The sequence below is a fragment of the Apteryx rowi genome, unplaced genomic scaffold (assembly GCF_003343035.1).
Source record: "Apteryx rowi isolate R43461 unplaced genomic scaffold, aptRow1 scaffold_335, whole genome shotgun sequence".
Taxonomy (NCBI): Eukaryota; Metazoa; Chordata; class Aves; order Apterygiformes; family Apterygidae; genus Apteryx; species Apteryx rowi.
The window spans coordinates 976,355-994,650 of NW_020449808.1; the positions used below are offsets into that span (position 1 = coordinate 976,355).

Below are 18,296 nucleotides of genomic sequence, written 5' to 3' on the forward strand. Positions count from 1 at the left end.
AAATTAGAAACAAATCCATGCAAATAGCCAGATTTGCTGATGTATCTATTTGTCACTTCAAAAAGCAGAAAGCAGCTTTATGAGTGATTTTTTGAATTCATTTTATGTTTCTGCTGATACAGCCTGAAATTGTTTACTCTTCCAATTGATTTTTCTGCTAGTGACTTTTGTCAGTGAGGGCTCAATTCTAATCTCATACATGCTGTAATTTAGTTGATTGGATATTCATGAGGTACAACAGTGTAAGTAAGAGGGGAAAAAAAAGTGTTGTGAATTATTAAAGGATAAATAAACATCTGCTATATATTAATTTGATTCAGCTAAGTTTAACAATACTTTTAGTTTTAATTGAGGAATTTCATCAAAAGGGAATCTAGTAGTCTGAATTTTTTTCTTGCAGTAGACTTATTTATTCATTTATTTCTTCTACCTTGGCTCAATAATATTTGTCTTGCCAAGTTTTTTTAAATTTTGGGTTTCATTCACAATGAACAGGTGATAAAAGTAGACAGACTTCCTTAAAGTTAATTTTAAAACTTGCTGTCTCAGCAAATTCAAGTTCTTATATAAATAGTTAGGGCTGTTCATGAACATAATAATGTATGGTACATCATAGTAACCCCATTTTTCTTCCAAGTTTGTATGATTATCTTGCCTTTTTTTCTGTTTTTGTTTGTTTATTTTTACTGGGATGTGATATCCTAGAAGAAAAGGTCATTCCTTATTAACATGATGAAAAGAAAAGAATTGTTCTTAATATTAGCAGGGTGTCTTATTTTTCCAAACCAACCCCTTTTATTTCCTGTACTTCAAGAAGCAATGTTAACCCTTTTTTCTGTGGTTATGATTCAACTTAAGACGCCAGCAGCAAATGAGTGGTAGTATGTTCTGTGTTTTGTTCTGTTTCATCTTTAAGTCAAGGAAAGAAAGAGTAGGAAAAAGCAGTGAGAAATGATCCGTCCTTTTTATATAGACACTCATTCCCCATTAGTAAACTTTATAAAGTGAACACATCAATATATATTTTTACTCCCTCATAGAGATAATAGTAGTCTAAGGCTATTATGTTTCGTACTATGTTGTTATTATCATTATATAGTTTACTATATATTATAAAAATATATATATAAAATATATACAAACTATATTATATTATGTTTTAAAGCTATTTTATTATATTTTTATACTATTGTATTATAGTGTGCAAACTCTTCCAGTGTGCTAAACTGTAGAAATTTTCCACTGGTGCTACCAAGTCCCATTTAGCAAGTTTATGTCTCCTGACAACAGACTTGCTTTTCTTGGTTACTTTTCACAGACTTTAGACTATGGGCTGCCCAAGGTCTACAGACTGCAAGTTGAAAACCACTGGTTCAAAACCATGTTTGGGAATTTCCATGTTTGTGTATGAAGGACATCCATACCTCCTCACATGTTATTCAGATTTGAAATTATGGTTCAGCCAAGAGAAGAAAGAAAAAAAGAAGAAAAAGCAAATTTATGTTTTATTTTAACCTCTTAGATCTCAAGATATGCAGCAGTTTTGAAGAAAGTTATAAAAAGGTTGGTGGTAGGGTCTGTAAAAATTCTGCAGGAAGAGGAAATTGCTAAGGAGAATGAAACAAAAATTGTCAACATTAAGTCCTTCCTATAAAGTGAGGAAGCATACTCAAAAAGAGAAGAAAAAAATCTCTGATTAAGAGATGCCAGTTGACCTATCTTGTTGTCATCCTCCGTCTCATAAATGGAAACTGCATAGAGTCTAAATAAGTACCTTGTACTTTAGAGATCATACAAAGTTGAGGTTGGTCAACAAGTTTTGTTTGAAAAAGGCCATCTTTCTGAAGTGTCTTTGTTCTCAGATTTTCAAAAAGAACAAAATTTCATATTACTATTTCCTTTTGTTTTGAATTCTTTAATGACAGATACTTACCTCTATCTAAAGTCTTCCATAAACCCAGGAAGAGAAGGTTTAGAAATCAAATGGACACACATTTATAGTGATGGGAGTTTCACTGATCTCTGTCAGAAAGCAGGTGGCTATTTCTGAAAAGGCGGCCAAACTTCTTCATGATCCTTCACAGTGCAGTAGGCAAAAAAAAAAAAAAAAAAAAAAAAAAAAAAAAAAAAGCTGTGACTGGAGGTAAAGCTCCCATTTTCTGGTTGGAAACTGTAGCTTTTGAAACAAGGGCTACTTAATTCTCATTTCACATCAATTATTAAAGCCTAGGTGATCACCTAATTAAAAAAAAAAAGTCATTATCTCCAAATTTATGAATTCATTCAGTTTCTATTCATCAGCTTCATTCTCTTATCTCTTAACATTTTTCCTTTGTTGGTGAGTATCAAGTATAAAATACACTCTTTTCCTGTTGCCTAGGAAATTATCACTCACAGAATAGCTAGAAGCTACTTTTAACGGGCTTTTTTTGGAGAATTGTCTTTATATATGTCTCCTTCATGTGGGGAGTCTATTTTGCAGACCACAAGAAGTAATACTGCAAGAAGTTACTGCATGCCAACAATGCCCAGGCTAGATACACAGAGACCCTAAAATTATAAAAATTAACAATTGTTTTGAATGAGCATTCGAAGGAAATTAAAGGGGAAAGCTCTATTAGAACAACATTCTAGAATCATCTTAAATGTCATATTAAGTGATAAGTACTGTAGAAAYTCCTATCATTAAAAATAAAGGTAAATAGATAATCTCTGAGTTAAGGCAAAAGCTGTGCCAGCCATGCGGTTGTCTGTATGTGATTTAGCACAAGAAGATTTGTTCTTAACTGGGGCTTCCAGGTGCTGCTATAACATAAATAATAATGTCTGAAATCACTCTCCAGACAGAAAGAAATGGAGGAGATTGCACTCTTTTAGCCTTACCCATAAGGCCATGTCATTTCAATCTCCTCTTTTCTGAATTATCAAATAATAAATTATGACATTCCACAATATAGGACCAAGAGTGGATCTCATACAAACAACTGACCTCCTACAAAATCTGTGCCTATTTATCTAGGAATTAGTATGCATTAGTCATTAAGCTCCAATGTCTGCGTTGTTTTTACTGAAATGCTTCTATCAAATGGAAACAGATGTTCACACAACTGTTTTTCTTTAATGTTCAGAAATGTCATAGAGCTATTTCAGGAAGAATTTGTTTTCTTCATTTCAGATCATATCAAGATAGTCTCTTCTCTGTTTCACTACTGGATTACAGATATCCTTCCTGTGAAGAACAGGAAATAAACCCTTGCCTGTGTCCGTATGTGCAGGGTTAAAATGTAATATACAAACTCTTAACCAAGTAACAATTGTTCAGGAAGCGCAGTGTCAATATACGTTCTACACATTCAGGTAAATGAATTGTTTTTTCTTTGTTACAAACTCCAGAAGACAATAAAGAGGATAAAACTATATGTGATTTTTGTGCTTGGCTGGTCAAGAACATGCGTATGTTGTATGGCCTGAGTCTGTAGTTGGATGAGTATGTTTACTTCCGTTTAGGATAAAGGCATTAGCTAGAATAATTAATATGTATCAAAAGTATTTTTAAAAGTTAATTTATTTAATTTATATGTTTATAAATTGATAGTTTCTTTCTGGAAGTTTTATTTCTTGACTTTTCTTGTTTATCTCATATACATTTTTGTTTTTCAGGTAAACAGATATTTTTATATTTAAACTGAAGCAAAAATACATCTGAGGATTGTATTTTTGCTGAATAAACTGCTAAAGTATGGAAATAGATGAATTTCTACATCTGGGTCATGTAGATACTCTTTGGAATTATATAGGAAATTGCATAGCATCTTCAGGACTATTCCGCTGTACTGTACATTATAATTCCCCAAGTGTAAGTCAAGATTTTAGAAAAAGTGGGCTGGTTCTGACTTTGTAGATCTATTGGAACTTCACTGACCACAGAGTTATGGGACCAAGTTCTCTCACAGTCCTTCTGTGCCTAAGTTTATTCGTGTGTAGATGATACAATAAATAATATCCACAGTTATAATGTTTGGGAGTTTTTTAAGAAAAAGTGCTTTGTAAGTGAGGTGTTCTTCTCTCAGCCGAGTCATTCACCAGATAGGTGATACAGAGCAAGTCATTTCTTATCTTATTGTCTTGGTTTCCTCATCAGTAGGATAGGAACAATATATTTATCTCTTCTAGCATGTGCTTGGAGAGATATTACTGACAAGTACTATATAAATACTGCAAGTTATTTGCTTATTTTAATACATTTTTTTATTACATTGCCTGATGTTTCCTATTGCAAGGCGTTGTTTATAGTGATGCTCAAGTATAGATAATAGAAATACAATCATACCTCTTTCTCGTTAAGTTGAAAAAATTAAAAGGGGTCCAGTACGTCACAGGATTGCAGGTTCGGGAAAAATGGTCTCACGTTTAAGGCAGCTGCATGCAGCCCTGGAAAACTTCAGTTAGGTCTGTATCTGATAGGAAAGATATTTAAACCAGACTTTGCAAAGAGAAAACTAATAGTGTGTTCCTTGTTTTAATGTTCCTGACTTGGTGATGTTTAGGCACCCAATTGTAGTTGTGGCTTTTCACGGAGATGCTGTGCACCTCAGTCCCACATCTGTAGAATGGAGAAAATACCGCTTCAGTGTGTGAAGCACCTAGATACTCTATTGACAGACCCCACAGGAGATTAATCACTTCATCCTCAGATTAAGGTTTGAATGTTGTGCAATAAAGGAGGCTTAGCAACCACACAAAAAGAATATATAGCAGCTCATTAAGTAAGCATCATCTATCATGTACTGTGAATTTGAAAAAATAAATTAGATCATGTAATTAAAGACATTAGCATAAAATATAAGAACAAAACAGGCCAAATTAAGATTGTACAAACAACTGCAGTTCCTGCAATTCCTTATTTTTGAGTGATTTTTGCTAAGGGTTGTTATAAGGCTGCAGACTCCAGGACCTGGGGATTCCTCCTCAGCTGCTGGAGTCCAGCCCTGTGCATCTGGAGACCCAGAGGTCCTTCTGCCCCAAGAGAACGGACACAGCTGCTGCTTTCCTGTTTGCAGATTCAGCAGCAGTAGGGCTGAGTGTGTATCCCAGAGAGGCACACACACAGAGGACACTTAACGTGGCCAGCGACACAGACTGCCACATAGCACACTGCCTTTAACAATATTCACATATGGCGCTACCAGAACTCACATAAAACATAAGTCTAGATAGCCAAATCCCATTCCTCCTCTCCRGCTGATTGGGATGAAAGTTGGCTAGTGAAAACAAACRTGCCCTTACTATCTAGACCCATAAGCATACTCACATTTACAGATCCCCCAAATATCAGCATGGGCTCTCAGCCTGTGTAGTATCCACGCCTGGACCCTGGGTCTCCTACTCGCCAGCTAGTCCAGCCTGAAATTTGCCAGCTAATTACACATACACACCACACACATCAGATTAGGGGAAAATAGAAACATATTGGTGCCTTCAGTTGCTGGTGCCCCAGGCACATGGCCTTCTGTGCTTATTCCATTTGCTGGCACCACTGACACATGGGCCACTATCACCCAAGGTCTGACTCCAGTTGCTGGCACTTACTTCATTCACCCCACCCTACCCCACCCCAGTTGTTGACATCCAAGACACACGGGCCTTATGACCCTGTGGTCCCTCCACTTGCTGACACCAAGACCTGACTTGCTTCAGTTGCTGACACCACAAGCACATGCGCCACTGCCGCCTGAGGTCCAACTCCAGTTGCTGACACTTGATTCTCTCCCTCTAGTCTCTCCATTTGCTGGCAGCTAGACCTTGCAGCAATCACACATGGGGTAGAAAGTGAGATTGCATGGAAAGATAGTTAAGAAAGGATTTAATAAAATAGAATAGACTGTGGTGATCAGGCGAAGGGCTGTCAGACAAGTATACGGACCAGCAGCAGGTTAYGTGCAACCAGCCCCTTTTGTCCTTCCTCCTCCCTATTTCCATCCACCTTGTTTCTTCCCAATCCCCCCCTTTCATCTCCCTTTAGCCTTTCCCCTAAGCATTCCTCAGGAAATTTTGCATAGTCCCACAGGCCCTTCTGAAGTATTCATAAACTTCATATTCATCTTGTTTCCCCCTTCTTATCAATTACAAAGTTCAGATTGGCCATCTCCAAAGCTGTGCCTGTAGTTTTTTAATGACTTACTTATTTATTAGTGACTGGTTACAGCTTGCTTGTCAGGTTTGTGTTTCTGTGGGTTTTTTATTGCTTTCTCTGTTACTTAGGATTCCCTTTGAACTGGAAAGTCCTTGATCTGATAACCTTAATGAAGCAGATGCTCTCACATTTCATATGCCTTTACAGATTGGCTACGTAACTTTAGTAATGGCATTTTAATATAAACTCAGGGATCTAGCTATTGCATAAGCAGTTATATAATAATTTATTATCTTTGTTTTTAGCACTTATATACATTGAGCAAAGGGGCACTATTACCCAAGCATACTGAGAAAGGAAACAGAATCCAGAAAGCCACTTACCCATAGCAGGCAACAGTGGAAGAACTAGTCTACACTGTTGGTAGCCCAAAGAAGTCTGTGCATACTAAAGTTAGATGGGGTACTTCCATTACTTCCTCCCCATTTATTATCTTCCTTAATTAATTGTGTATAGTTCTAAGGGATATAGGTTATTCATGGACTGGAAGAAGTTAAGATTTCCAATAGAAATAGATTCTTCATGGTGTGAAAAGCCATTTTATTTTTTTCTTCTGAACTGAGAAATTATACATTAACGGTGATTAGACTAGTGATTAGTTTACCAATGCTTAAAAAAACATGATTTCTGGACTTTAGTATTAGTTCACTTTTTAATTGCTTATGTAGCTTACRTCAGATTGAGCAATTTTGTTGTGGAATTGGGTAGGACCTTTCAGAGGTGTGGGAAAAGAATTTTAATTGAGAGGTGCAATCCTTAATATAACAGAATTCTGTATTAATAATTTCTCTTGCTTATTATTTGTGTTTCAATGCTTGGTCATTCCTCAAAGATTTTTAAAATTTAGCTGAATTTTAAGTAGCTGCATACAGAGAAACAGATTTGGATATCTTTGCTAGTCAGAAATATTTTGTACTGTCAGTATTCTAATCCCAGAATGTGAATAAAATTTCTCAGCTCAAAAAATGTGTTTTGCTTGAATCAGGTAGTAATGGAGAAAAGATTGCTTTTAGTCTTTCCTTTTTGCTTTCACTTCAACCACTGTAAAGCCTATATTTTGTGCAGAAATCAACCATTCCTAAGAAAGTAAGCCTAGGAACCATTTCAGAGCATAGCTACTTAGGATCAGTGCTATCTGATGTTTTTATAAATGACCTGTAATATAAGCTGAATCTTTTACTTGTCAAACCTTCCACTGTTGCAATAACAGGGATTATAGAGAGTGGAGGATAAAGTAAAATCTAAGATGTTGGAGAGTTTAGAAAACTGGGCCAAATTCAAGCAGATAAATTCTAGATTATCACTGTAGATAAATGCAAGCAGTGTATTTGTTCCTGAAACAAATGCTACAAATGATGGTTGGCTAAACTGCAAGATGCAAAAAGACACTTAAGAGCAATATGTGAAAGTGCACAACAGAAAGATTTAGTTCAAAAGCAAAAGAAATGGACATTATTAATCCTGTAATTACTAATTACCAATTAGGCAATGTCCTAAAAATGGCAAGAGGGAAGGTTCCAGCATGACTGGGTTCTATGCTTTACACCCTATTTTTCAGCAGTCATATTGACTACCATTGCAACTAAGATTTTGAACAAAAAGATTTCACAGACCAGAATTTTAATGGCTTGGTCACTTTTCTGGGCTTCTCCTATAAAAGAAATGTTGCTGAATCTCCGTTTGCCTTTTATTGTTTATTTGAACAGCATTATAACCAAWGTGGCTAGGATATGAAAACTGAACATTTTAAAGTAATAACCATCAGTAAACAAAGTTTGTTTACATTTGCTATATATGTATTCGTCAACACAGCAGACGAAGCATTTATTGCTTTGGATTTTCATGCTAAACTAGTAAATGGCACAGGAGGCAGCCTTGAATTTATGCTTCTTCCACATCATTCAGTCTCTTGAATATGCAGTATCATGTGGAATTTCTAAGGCATGAAGGAGATGATTTTTAGTGGGATTTGTATTAGAGAACTTAAGATTGAACTGTACATGCATTATTATTATATTTCAAACATCTAGGAAGATGGATCTTTTAAATTTTAGTGCTTATTTTTAAAAACTTACACAGAATCCAAAAATAAGAACTTAAGGATCCAGCTAGAAGTAGCCCACATGTGGCTGGCTTCAAGAGGTAATTTTCTAGGAACCATAACTAAACGTTACGCAGCAACGGAGAAACAGCAGCACAGTGGAAGAGAAACAGGGCTCTGAGTAGGAGTTAGTCCCTTCACTAAGCTCTGTGTACAAGGAAGACAACAGGGGCTGATGCACAGTAGTTTGGGGCCTCTGCAGTAGTGCATATCTGGCCACTATGCTTGTATGAAAGGATATGACTTTAAAGCCATTACTTCTATATGTAAGTGCATGATTTACTCTCAAAATTGGCAGTGAGGCCTTAATTCTTTTCTTTTGTGGCTATGGAATATGGAGAGCAGTCTCTACTGTTACAGGTATTTACTGTTTCTTAAATTCTGCAGTATTTTATACAGTACTTTACAAACATGTGGGGTTATAAATTCCCTAAGGATGTTTCTGTGGCAGTAGGCTTAAGAGGTTTTTTCCCCCTGCACCAATGGAGTACTGCTGTGTGGACTGGATCACTGAAATGGCATGTGTTTTTAAAAAAACTTCCCCCCCAAAAAAAGAGGAGAAAGGAAAAGGAAGTGATGAGTGGTAGCTTGGGCACAGAAACTTCTGAAGCTGTCTTTGACCAAAGAAAACATATTCACCCCTTAATATTTGGTATAGCGTAAAACCAGTCCACAGAATTAGAGTGGAAAATTATGTGTATTGTGCCTCTACCATATACTACACATTAAGTATAATAACAAAGAGTAGTAGTGAAAAAAACAACAAAGTGTAAGACTGAAAAAACTCTGATATTTAGGCCAACCTCAGGTTGTAGCTAAGTAGGTTTTGTGGTTAATTGCTTCAGCCTTGGATTGCACCTGAGGAGGGCTGCATTGCATGTTTGTGCAGCTAATTTAGCTTCATTATTAACTGCTTTATTCTCTGCATTACACCTAAGTAATTTTTGTTGAATAGGATAATTATAGTGCCTGAGTATTTTACAATTTTTAATATATGTTTTCCTTAGATGAAAAAGTGTATATTTCTAAACTGCTAAGTATATGTTGGACTAAGCCATGTAGGGAAAACACACTAAGTAACTATAAAGAAAAAGCAGAAATTTACAAATTCTGCATGTTTTATACTCCTGAAGATCTAGGAAAAAGCTATATATCATATGTATGATTTGAAAATAGTGTGGAGTGATCACTCCACAGTCAGTCAAGGTCATACATATAGCTTTAATACTGACATTCTGATCTGAATGCTTAACTTTGTAGAATTAATAATCTATAGTCATTTTAATGAACTGTATACATTAGTAATATGTATAAGCAAGCTATAGTTGTGTTTTACATTATTACTATAATGCTGCATCCTGTTTTATGATACATAATGCAAAAAAATCTGTTATCTGAGGATGAAGAGATCTTCACAAAAAATAGAGAAGGAATGAATCCGTGGTTCAATTCCCTCTTTTCTGTTGCATCAAATGTAGGTTTATTTTCTTCACCTTCAAGATCTTTGCCAGTCTCCTCAGTCCACAGTGCACAGATTATGATTCTCCAATCCCCTCAGCTTCTAGTACTAGCTTCCATTATCCATATGCTAAATGTTCAGATTAACCCATTCATGCTTTTTTTCCATAATGCCCTCAACAGATCTCTGCAAAACAGTCTTTCTGTCTTTTTCCTTTCTTTCTCCTTTGCTATGATGCTGCCCAAAAGCTGGACAACAGCTAGGTCAGTAATGTGCTAAGACAACTGCCTGCTGTGCTGAATAATGTTGCCTTATTGCATCTGTGTGCTCCCAAATGATTCTGCCTAATTTCTCATCTGTTTTCTCCTCCTTAGACTAGCAACAATTTGGCACAGGGATTGGCCTGCTGTTGTGAGTTTGTACAGTGCCCAGCACAGTGGATTTTAAAACATCTGAGGTGCAGGTGTGCTATGGTAATATAACAGACTAAATTATAGTCAAGAATATGTTAGAACATTTTGTAAGCAAGACAGCTGGTAGTTAGAAACAGAAGAGTAATTTTGTATTGCTCAAATAGTTGGTCTACTAACACAGAGACCAGGTTTTCCCTAGTAGGTACTGGCTACGCTGGGGGCAGCATTCATCTGCAGCTTACTGAGGAGAGCTTGGAGATTTGCAGGGTGGGATTAATTTCTCCTAACTTCAGATGTCTACAGTATAAAGGTTTTCATCTGAGCTGCTTACCCTAAGAACCTTTATAATCATTGGGAGCAAATAGGTAGTTGTAAAGCCCAATATAACTGATAACTTCTAAACATCTATTTTAGGATGAGAAGAATGGTACAATAGGAAAACTTATTTCTTTACATTGACTGTTAAGGGTGCATAAACAAGTAGGTCAACTGGAAACTGTCCACATTGCAGACATCTGGATCTTGTCAAAGAAAATTCATTCACTGCATATGAGAAAAAGGCAGGAAGGTGCATGTTGGCTCTACAAAAGCATGGCCTTCAATTGGTGCCTGCCTGGCAGTGATGAGCTCCTTCAACTTAGATATGTCCTGGCCCCTCCTTGCTCCTTTCATGGTCATGTTGGGAAGCCAGTGCCCAGGACTAGTGAAAGGGAGGAGGAGAAGAGTAAGAAGCTGTTGTACAGCTGTGCTTGGAACTGACCCAAAAAGTGTTGAGAAGTTTCTCCTGCTTTTCCTCTCAAAACCTTTGTACGCTCATGCACAAACTGCCCTCCACCATCTATCTGATAGGCTCATAGGCTGAGTAAAAGATTGCTGTGTGATATATTCCTCCTCCCAGTAACAATAATGAAACAATGTAAATGCACACGGAAGAAGTAACCATTGCTAGAAGCATCAAACTGATTATCCATTACCTATCCTTTAGAGAGTGAATCAATAGCAAATTTAGAATTGAATAATAGGGGTTATCACCAAACTCTGTAGGCATAATAATAGCTGTTTGACCAGTATCTGAGCATGTTGGGAACTTAAAATGAAGGTCATGTTCAAATCTGATTGGAATTCAGGAAAAGCATCTTAGCTTATTACTATTACGGTAGTGCTGAATTCTATTTACACTGGTAAACAGTTTAAAATACTTGACATGCTATTCAATTAAATGTGAGATTGCCAACTGACAGACCAAAGTGCATTGATTTTTCCAGACACATTAAGCTAAGTACATAGCACAGTGTTTCATTAGTTTGTCTGTTTAACCCTTTCACATTAATCCAATTGCCCAGTATAAAATTAATGTGCAAAATATTAAATAATTTTAAACTTCTAAATTAGAAGGCATTGCAAGAATGTATTCATCTTGATAGTTTGTGACATATACTTATTACTGTGTGATTTACAGCTCCACTGTGGATCACATTGTTATCCAGATGGCAAATGTCATTCAGAAAGTTTCTTTCTCTGTACTCACTCAGTAAACTGATAGATTCGTAGAGGGTAAAACTGAAAAGGACATGAGATTATCTTCTCTGACCTCATCTAGATCCCAGGTCATAAATTTTCCTGATACTTCAGGATAAAACCCCGTATTTGAGTCTGACAAAAGCACAATTTGTGTTTTTGGCTAAAGTATGTCTTCTGCAGAAACATGCAAGCTTGATTTAAAGACATCAAGAAATGAGGACTTAGCCCCTTCTCTGGTCGTTTATTCCAGGACTCAATCACTCTCACTGGTAGAAACATTTTTTTCTTTTGAATTTGTCTAGATTTATCTCTCAGCCATTTGTTCTTGGTATGCTTTTCTTCCCTAGATTAAGTAGTCCCTCACTAACCAGTATTTTCTGCCTGTGAAAGTATTTGAACACTATAACCAACGTATGGAACAATCTCCTTTTCAATAAGCTAAACAGATCTCTCTCTTCAAATTATTTGCTTTAAGGTATTTTCTCTAGCCTTCAATTTGTTTTTGTGGCTCTCTTCTATATCCTCTCCAGCTTTTTTTTACACCATTTAGAAAACAAGTGTGCTGGCACTGCACATAGCACTTCATTTAAAATTTTAGCAGTGCAGGCATTCCTACTCACTACTCCATTGTTTATGAGTCCATGGATTGCATTAACACTTTCTGCCACAAGATTGTGTTGGGAGTCCATATTGAGTTATTTGTTGTAGTGGACAAGTACTGATAGGCAGTCTTGAGATTTATCACTGCCCAGGACATAGTCCCCAGTTATGTTCTGCTTGTTCCTAGATGTCTGGCCATATTAACATTAATTTTCTTTGACTATGTCTAGATTAGTAAATGATGGACTGTTTGCCTGTACTGCTTTCCTTAGTATCTACTATCTGCTAATCTTGGTGTCATTTGCAAATTTTATCAGCAATGATTATATATTTACTTACAGATCATTAATAAAAATGCTGAACAAAGTCTAGTACTAGTCTCTGGGATCCAGAGAGAAACAGTATCATTCAGTGATGATTCCCTATTGATACCTTCTTTTTTGAAAACTGTCACCTAGCTGATTCCTAGTGTATTTAATATGTACTTTATTGTCCTGTATAGGTTTTTCTTTTAATCATAAAGTCATGTGGCACTAAGTTAGTAAATTCACAAGAGAGTAACACCACAAGGTATAATGATTGTCTGCTGCTGTCCACAAGTATTTCTTCAGTCTTTTACAAGAACGAACTTTTTTTTTTTAGATAAAAATATGAGTCCAAAGTAAATACACCCTATACATAAAACTATAAAACTGTTTGTAAAATGTGTTTAAAGGGGAAGCATAATAATTGAAAGGTGTTCACAATAAATAGCCTTTCAACTCTGTCTTATGTGTTTATTTTCAATTTGCTGCTCTGCAGGGAATGGTTTCTGTTAGTTAAGAATGTTTATTCTGAAAGATTCCTTGTTTTCAAACACCAAAGGAAAATTTGTATTTGTTTCTTTTCATGCAAGATGTGATCCATATCTTTAGTTCTGTCACCAAAATGTGATAMAGTCTTATGTTTCAAATATTCTCTGTCTTCAAAAAGACAATCCATGAAGGTGTCTATCGCATATGTTATCTGTTGTGTTGTATTTCTTCCAGCTGGTAAGTGAGGGAAGATCCTTGAAATAAGCACATTCACTACTGATGAAAAATAATGGTTTGAGACATAGAAATTTGCTTAGGAAGTTGCATTCACAGTTTTATAGTGCAGCATGCAAATTTTCAAGTTATTACACGAGCAGTTCTCTGAACAGATATCCAGGACACAGCACAGACCCATTAACTCTCAGTATTAGCATTAAATATCTAAACATTTTCTAAACCCTGAGCCATTGTTAGTGTGAGAATTTATCAGATATTCAGGCATCTTACTATAGTTAGGCTCTGAAATTCTGCTGCTCGCTAAGTGCCAAGTTGCAGAAGAAAGGTGGTGGTAGCATGAATCAAAATGCAGGCAGCATTAATATTTTTTTATTGGAGCTCGTAAGGGCAGAGCAGAAGTCCTAATTGCTCCCTGCCCAGAGCTGTCACTGTCCACAAAGGAACAGAAACATTCTCAGGCGGATGCTTGTATCAGAACAGCTTGTGGGATTCCCACTTCAGTGCAGTGGTTCATCACGCTCCTTGTTCGCTTTAGTCAAGGCTGTGTCACAGTCTGTCCCCAAAGCTGCAGAATGCAAAAACAAAGGAGTAATAACAGTATAGCAGTGCAGTAGCCAACAAAGTCACAGCAGGGCTAGTTAGTGTGGGAACTGAACATGAAATGAAAAGGGTTTTAAAACAACTTAGAACTGGAAGTATCCATTCCTGTACCAGCTGCAGGAGCCCTTACTTAGACTGCAGAAGAGAAATCTGAAATATTTCATATCAAAAATAGTAAAAGGAAAAAAGTCAAAGAGAAGAGACATTCGCAGAAATATATATTGATTTGTTTTCTTAATATGAATTAAACTGGTGAACTTAGTCCTGCAGCTTTGGTTGAAGAAAGTCTAATTGCCTTAGCCAGAATCTGACAGGTGGCTGTATAAGCCCCACTCATAAAAAGAGGAAGTGTACAGCCTCCCACTCCCAGATTCTGATTCTGTGCTAACACAGAAGATGGTTTGTAGGATTCCAGTGGGGTTTTGGCTCTTCCCTATACTAAAAGCTTTAGGAAAAAATCAGTACTTCTGTCAAAATGCCCTGGGAGCATTCTTTCTTTCAATCTGGTTCCCTTATGCATAAGCAAAAACCATCAGAGTTAGATGTGAGCCAAAAACATTTCAGTTGTCCTTGTCAGTGCACTTTAGACACAAATAATTAGGTCACTGCTGTGTTTCTAGAAGTCCCATGCCCATCCACTTTCTCCATAAGTTGCAAGACCTTGCACTGCAGCACGTGTAAGGGAGGTCAGCCCTCTTCCACTGAGTGAAAAGCAATGTTGGACTACCCCACAGGTACCATAGGATGAATCTGAACATGGGCAGGTCCTGGGCACCAGAATGCAACAGCAACTTATTGGGGTGATGTATGCAGGGGAGATGGAGAGATGGGGCTATGCATGTGTCTGTGTAATAACTCTTCTATTGCATGTAATAACTCTTCCATTGTAGGCTGCATTTGTGACTCCCAGAACTGCTTTGCTCTGTGCTGAACAACGTTCTTGTGGATAACCTGAGACTTGCACTTTCACATGAGAGTGTTAGGAAACCTGGGAGGTAAAAGTCATAAAGCTGAGATGGTATTGGGCAAGTATCTCTAAGAAGAGAGAGCAGGATAATTGGTCTTTGGAATAATAACTAAGACCCTGCTCTGTCAACATTGCTTGCAGCTCCAGTTGTCCAATGCTGACCCAAATCATAGAATTTGCTGTTATTCTGAAATCATAGGAGCTTTGTACTGCAGGCTCTTGCACAGCATTTTGTTTGAAGCCAACCAAAGAAGTCTGAAAAGAATTCTATAAAACTACAAGAAACTTAAAAATAGCTTTTAGAAGTCCATACTACGCTATCTTCTTTTTTGAGCCCCCAGATGGTTGTTGTTCTCTGTGAATATCCAGGACTAAGCAAATCATCCAAAACCCAACCCAGGAAAAGCATTCTACACACGGTTTCTGTTCCTTCTCTCCTCTGGATTCAAATGAATCCATGGATCTAGATATTATCCCAGTGCAGGGAATCATGTGCTTGCATTGCCATTATGCCCTGTAGGAATATTCATTCCCCTTCCCAAATCTGGCAGTCTGTGCTTGTGAGCAAGAATCATTACAACTGAGCATTCTGCTCTACAGTATATCCTAAGGCAGCAGAAGTAACTGATCCAACTCAAGAGTATTGTGCACCAGGATATTAACTGTAAAACTGGCAATGTTGCTTTGATGCAGAGACTTCCTCTAGACACCTACAGCAAGACAAATGGCTTTATCAGTACACAGCCATTTACCACTGTGTTGCAATTGGGAAGAAATACAAACAGAAATTTCCAACTATCTTTACTAAGCAATTTTACAGCTCTCTTTTTGAGATGAAAGCATCCTCCCTTTCTTGTGCTTTGCATTTTTATAATGACTGGCAACACTTTTTCACAGTGCTACACTGAGAGTAGCCCTCCACTGAGTTTTTATTGCTCAAAAGATCAGTGCTTCCTGCTAGAGGGGGCCAAGCAAAGGAGGTTCTCTATAGTTTGTATCAATTTTACCCATCTTTTAGATCAATGTAAGAAACAAATCATCTCTGGTAGGGAAAGACTTCTGTATGAAAGTTCATAGGAATGAATTGATGTGTACCTCATGGAAAGTCTTTGTAGAACTTAAGCGAAGGGCATCTTTCAGCCAGCAGCTCAACACTGTTCCTAAACTGAGCCATGGGCTAGTCTTTGAAGTGATGTGAGCCAAGGAATGAAGCAGTGTGTTTCTCAGTTACTGAGTCTTTAGCTCAAATGAGTGGGAATCCATGAACATGTTTCTCAAGTTGGAGTGGGTTTTCCAAAAGCTAGTCAAAGCTAAATTTTAAATTGAAGCAGCCAAGACATTTGCACCCCCTGGCTATTGTAGCACCTGGACTCCAGTATCCAAATATAATTAACCCACAAACTTCATACAAGTGACAGGGAGAACCAAAATCTTGTAGTTGTCACCATGCTTAGCTAGTAGTACCACCTAGCTATCAGGGGAAAGCACTAAGATTACTATAGTTATACAGTTTGCAGTGAACTCTGCAGTTAACTTCAAGGTGGGACGGTTTGATCATAACAGCTGATTCACAGAGAAGCCTTGCACTGGAAGCAATCTCTCAGCCTCAAGACTGGAGAAGTCAGTGTCACGACTTTCTTCTGTTCAGCCAGTACAAAACGTGCCAAGGAGAGCCATGTCTGATAATGAATGAAGATCTTGTTGACAAGGTTGTGGTGTAGCAAGGAGATAAAAATCTCAAAGGAGTAACTTTTTCCTTTGTAGATTGGGGGAATATCCTTATGCATTTCTTGCTTTGGAGGAGTACAGGAACATTGCAGTAAGCGTTCTCTGTAACTCTGAGGGGGGAATGAAAATCCCAACAGTTTATATTCCAAAAACTCCATTTGTCTGCAGATCTGGGAAGCCTGTGAAAAAGGTGGTGAGAACACAGTAACACAAGAGGGAGGAAGGAGTGTAGAGAAAGTGAGGAAGTAGGAGTGAGAAAAGTAAAGGGGCACTTAAGACTTGAAGAGTCCTGTTTACTCATTCTTCATAAAGAAACTTTTCCTACTTTTGGTTACACTGTTTGCCCTTTCCTGTATCTTTTTCAAGTCTGCTATATCCTTTTGGAGATGAGAGGACCAAAACTGCACACATTATTAAAAATAAAGGTTCACTATGCATTTATGCAGTGTGCTTTGTTTTGTTCTGTAATCCTTTCCATATAATTTTATTTACTTTTTTGACCCCTTACTCAATATTGAGCTGACATTTTCATTCCTGAATGGTCATAATCAGCTTCTGTAATCATTAGGTATTTAAACTGAAGGCTGCTTTTTCCCCATCTGCACCATTTTCCAAAACATACATGGAATTTCATCTGTCATTTTATCACACAGTTATTCAGGGTGTCCTACTGTAGCTCTTCACAGTCAGCTTTTAATTTCAGTTCTTGTAATCAGCAATTTCTGTTCCCTCACTATTCATGAGGGAATCCAGATCATTTTCCAGATCATTTAGGAATTTGCTCAACAGCACAGATCCCAGTACAAATTGCCAGAGGATTCAACTGATGATTTCCTTGCAGTGTGAAAACTGTCCATTCCTATTTTTTTGTTTCATGTCTTTTTATTGCTTATTCATTCAAATGAGTATCTTTCTTCTTAAACCATGAGACTCCACTTTTTAAAAGCTTTTGTAAGGGACCTTTTCAAATGTTTTTTGAAAATCCAAGTAAACTTTAGCACACCTTGTCCACTTATTCCTTGATTCCTCAAAAAACAACAATGGGCTAATGAAGTATGACTTCCCTCTACAGAAGCTTAATTGACTGTTTCCCAGTATAATTTTCTATGTGTCTGCTTATTCTGTTCCTTAGAATAGTTCTACTGCTTTGCTGAACAAGGACATAAGATTCATCAGTCTGTAATTCTTCAGATCACCCAAGGAATCCCTTATAAAAATCAGCCTTTTTGCCACCTTTCTAGTCCTCTGATACTGGGACAATTCTAAGTGAGATTACACACCACAGATGTTAGTTCTGCTATTTTATCCTTCAGTCACTCTAGAGCTCTTAGGTGAATACCATCTGGTCCTAGTGATCTGTTATTGTTGTGTCATGGGAAATATAACCTCTGAAGAGAACTCAATGGTAAGTCCAGTGCGTCATGCTTAAGTGCAGATGTTCACTATTCTTCCCCTCATGTTTGCTTTCCACTACTAGGTAATTTAAATTCTGTTTTAATCACTTCTGCTTGGTCTCACACTAAGACAGCCACAGCAGTTAATCAGAATAAAGACTGCCTAATGAAAAAATAAACATTATAGAAATGCTACTTTTTGATTAATATATTTGTCATGCTTTATTTACCTCATAGATTGTTTTACCCTCTGCTTAAGTTGATGAAAGAATCTTTCAGTGTTCAGCTA

General features: G+C 37.1%; 1 protein-coding gene across 5 annotated transcripts in view; it reads left to right on the top strand.

Moving 5' to 3' along the window:
- Nucleotides 1-18,296, top strand: part of ERICH1 (glutamate rich 1) — a 110,775-nt gene that overhangs the window by 77,668 nt on the left and 14,811 nt on the right. For 2 of the 5 annotated variants that reach the window (XM_026072064.1, XM_026072063.1), the window contains one exon: nt 3,176-3,419. In XM_026072064.1, coding sequence (XP_025927849.1) covers nt 3,176-3,249 — 74 coding nt within the window. In that variant the 3' untranslated portion in view covers nt 3,250-3,419. Of the gene's footprint in view, nt 1-1,318; nt 1,564-3,175; nt 3,420-3,660; nt 4,542-18,296 lie in introns of those variants that run through there. The other 3 variants (XR_003254582.1, XR_003254584.1, XR_003254583.1) reach the window with 3 other exon arrangements.